The sequence below is a fragment of the Limanda limanda genome, chromosome 13 (assembly GCF_963576545.1).
Source record: "Limanda limanda chromosome 13, fLimLim1.1, whole genome shotgun sequence".
NCBI classification, from domain to species: domain Eukaryota; kingdom Metazoa; phylum Chordata; class Actinopteri; order Pleuronectiformes; family Pleuronectidae; genus Limanda; species Limanda limanda.
The window spans coordinates 1360109-1362875 of NC_083648.1; the positions used below are offsets into that span (position 1 = coordinate 1360109).

At 48.2% G+C, this 2767-nt stretch overlaps 1 protein-coding gene across 1 annotated transcript in view; it reads right to left on the bottom strand.

The window, feature by feature from the left end:
* Positions 1 to 864: 864 nt before the first annotated feature.
* slc39a6 (solute carrier family 39 member 6) overlaps positions 865 to 2767 on the bottom strand; it is a 10283-nt gene continuing 8380 nt past the window's right edge. The window contains exon 12 of the mRNA XM_061084927.1: positions 865 to 1172. Within this exon, the coding sequence (XP_060940910.1) occupies positions 1020 to 1172 (153 nt within the window). The 3' untranslated portion in view covers positions 865 to 1019. The remainder of the gene's footprint in view (positions 1173 to 2767) is intronic.

A 2767-nucleotide genomic window follows, 5' to 3' on the forward strand; every position in this document is an offset into this window, starting at 1 on the left:
GGAGCTGCTGCTCTCACAACAAACAGAAGGGGGAGCTATCACCAAAATAAATCTGTAGCAATAACAGTTCACAATTCTTTTTTCAACATTTCCTGTTTCAGAATCTAACATTTGAGAGAAGTGAGACTGTAAAGATTTGAGCACTTCAGGCATCGACAGGATTAATGACCTGGTTTGACTCAGCAGCAGAGAAACTTATAACAATAAAAAAAAAAAGGTGCTGGTGAAAAAGTCACGGTAACAAGCTGGATGTGGTAAATCCAACGAAAGTGCTAATAACTAACAACTGAAGAAATGAGCCTCGTGATTGTAAAAGCAAAGAGGACGAGAAGCTGCCTCCTGTGTTTGACACGGACAAAAAAAACTATCTCAGTTATTACAACAACTATTCTCCTGAACCTCAGAGAGAGAGACAGAGAGAGAGAGAGAGAGAGAGAGAGGGTGGGAGAGAGAGAGAGACAGACAGAGACAGACAGAGAGAGTAACAGAGAGAGAGAGAGAGAGAGAGAGAGAGAGAGAGAGAGAGAGAGAGAGAGAGAGAGAGAGAGAGAGAGAGAGAGAGAGAGAGAAAGAGAGAGAGAGAGAGGGTGGGAGAGAGAGACAGACAGAGACAGAGAGAGTAACAGAGAGAGAGAGAGAGAGAGAGAGAGAGAGAGAAACAGAGAGAGAGAGAAACAGAGAGAGAGAGAGAGAGAGAGAGAGAGAGAGAGAGAGAGAGAGAGAGAGAGAAAGAGACAGACAGAGGGTGGGAGAGAGAGAGAGAAAAAGACAAAGAGACAGACAGAGAGAGAGAGAGAGAGAGAGAGAGAGAGAGAGAGAGAGAGAGAGAGAGAGAGAGAGAGAGAGAGAGAAAGACAAAGAGACAGAGAGAGAGAGAGAGACAGAGGGACACACGTGAGCATGTGACCTCAATCCAGCCGACTGCGCTCGCTCATCTAGAACAAATGAAAACACGACGCTACAGTTGTGACGGAGACACAGTGGAATGCAGGCGGAGCTTAGGACTGAGCTCCTCCCCTTCAGTATCCCAGGTCCAGCTGGATTTTGTGCTCAAAAACAGCAATAAGCAGCATAATGCCGAAGCCCAGCAGGATGCCGGCGTTCTGGAGCAGGAAGAAGCCGCAGTGGCTGAAGCCGTGGTCGCCGGCGTCATTATGCAACATCTCAGGCACCTGAGAGGACAAAGAAAACAACAATAACATTAATAATCATAATAACAATAACTGTGTTTCCACTATAGACAGAGGGACAGAGACTCCAGCTCTGACCGGTGAAGCCAAAGCAGAGGGCGACTCCACCGGGTGATTCTAGAGAAAGTGACTTGTCCCTCGATTCCTGAAGAGCTGCTTGTTGCTCTGGTGAAACGTCAGAGCTCGGTGGACAGAGCCTGGAGGACGAGGTCTACAGCAGCGTCAGTACAAAGAAGAATCTGTAGGAAACTAAAGAATCTGTCCGACAGGATGATCGTCCGTGTTGGATTTAACCAGGTCTGTGTTTTACAAGCAGTGTGGGATCATGGCCACCGGGGGGCAGCCTCGGACCACTGAAGCTCTCTCCAGGGCAGCTGAGTCCGACAACTCACCTCCTCCTCCTCCTGTGTGTGTGTGTGTGTGTGTGTGTGTGTGTGTGTGTGTGTGTGTGTGTGTGTGTGTGTGTGTGTGTGTGTGTGAGTGTGTGTGTGTGTGTGTGTGAGTGTGTGTGTGTGTGAGTGTGTGTGAGTGTGTGTGAGTGTGTGTGTGTGTGTGTGTGTGTGTGTGTGTGTGTGTGTGTGTGAAGAGGACATCTGGTCCTGACGGCTGCTGCTGTTCTCAGACCTCAGTCAGACATGAGGTCAAGACCTGTTGAGGCGACAGACGCTGCTGACTGAACGATAACGACACCGAGCTCCTGTTAACAGGAAAACACATAAATAAATAAAGATTTCAGTTCTTAAACTCAAGTGTTCCTCAGGTTTAAAGGCTCGACTGGATTACTTTTCAGATAGAACATGTAGTAAAGACTAGGGATGTCACGAGAACCGATACCTACGATACCTTTCGATACTAACATAACAAAACGATGCCGATGCCCAAGTTTTTGAAGCACCGTAGGCACCGTGAGCTTCAATGCCAGCAGCTGTTAGCAACTTAGCATTAGCATCGGTGCTGCGCCAGTCGACGTTTACATTCTGAAAACCAAGACGGCAACTGCGGCTGCAGCGTTCGCCCCACCTCGACTTGTTTATTAAAAAAGCTCAAAGAGTCGTGTATGGGAGTACTTTGCGTTTGACGCCGGGTTTACACCGGACACGGAAGCAACGCCGCCGCTCCGCGATAATCCTTAGCGCGCCGGCACATGGTTGTTTACACCGGAAGCTGAAGCGTCATGGGAGTGGACGGGAGCCAGCTGTTATTTAAGGCTTGGTGCTGCGCTTACGAGTCGCTTTGGCGTCCGGTGTAAACCCGGCGTGAGGCAGGTGACCGTGGTATTATCATTTAATGCATAACGTGTCTCACAACAAAGCGTCACTCGCATGCGACCGCAACTACCGTATAACCCTCAGTATATGCGCAGCGCAAGCACATTGAATTACCGTATATGACATTAACAACATCCAAATAATGCACTTTTTTTTTACCGTGGTATCGAAATTGGCATCGAGAATCGTGATATTTTACTGGTATTGGCACCGACTACTGAATTGTTGGTATCGTGACACCCCTACTGTGGATCCAGATGATGTGCGAGTGTGTGCTGATGAAGGAGCAGGAGTCACGTCTTTGTGTTA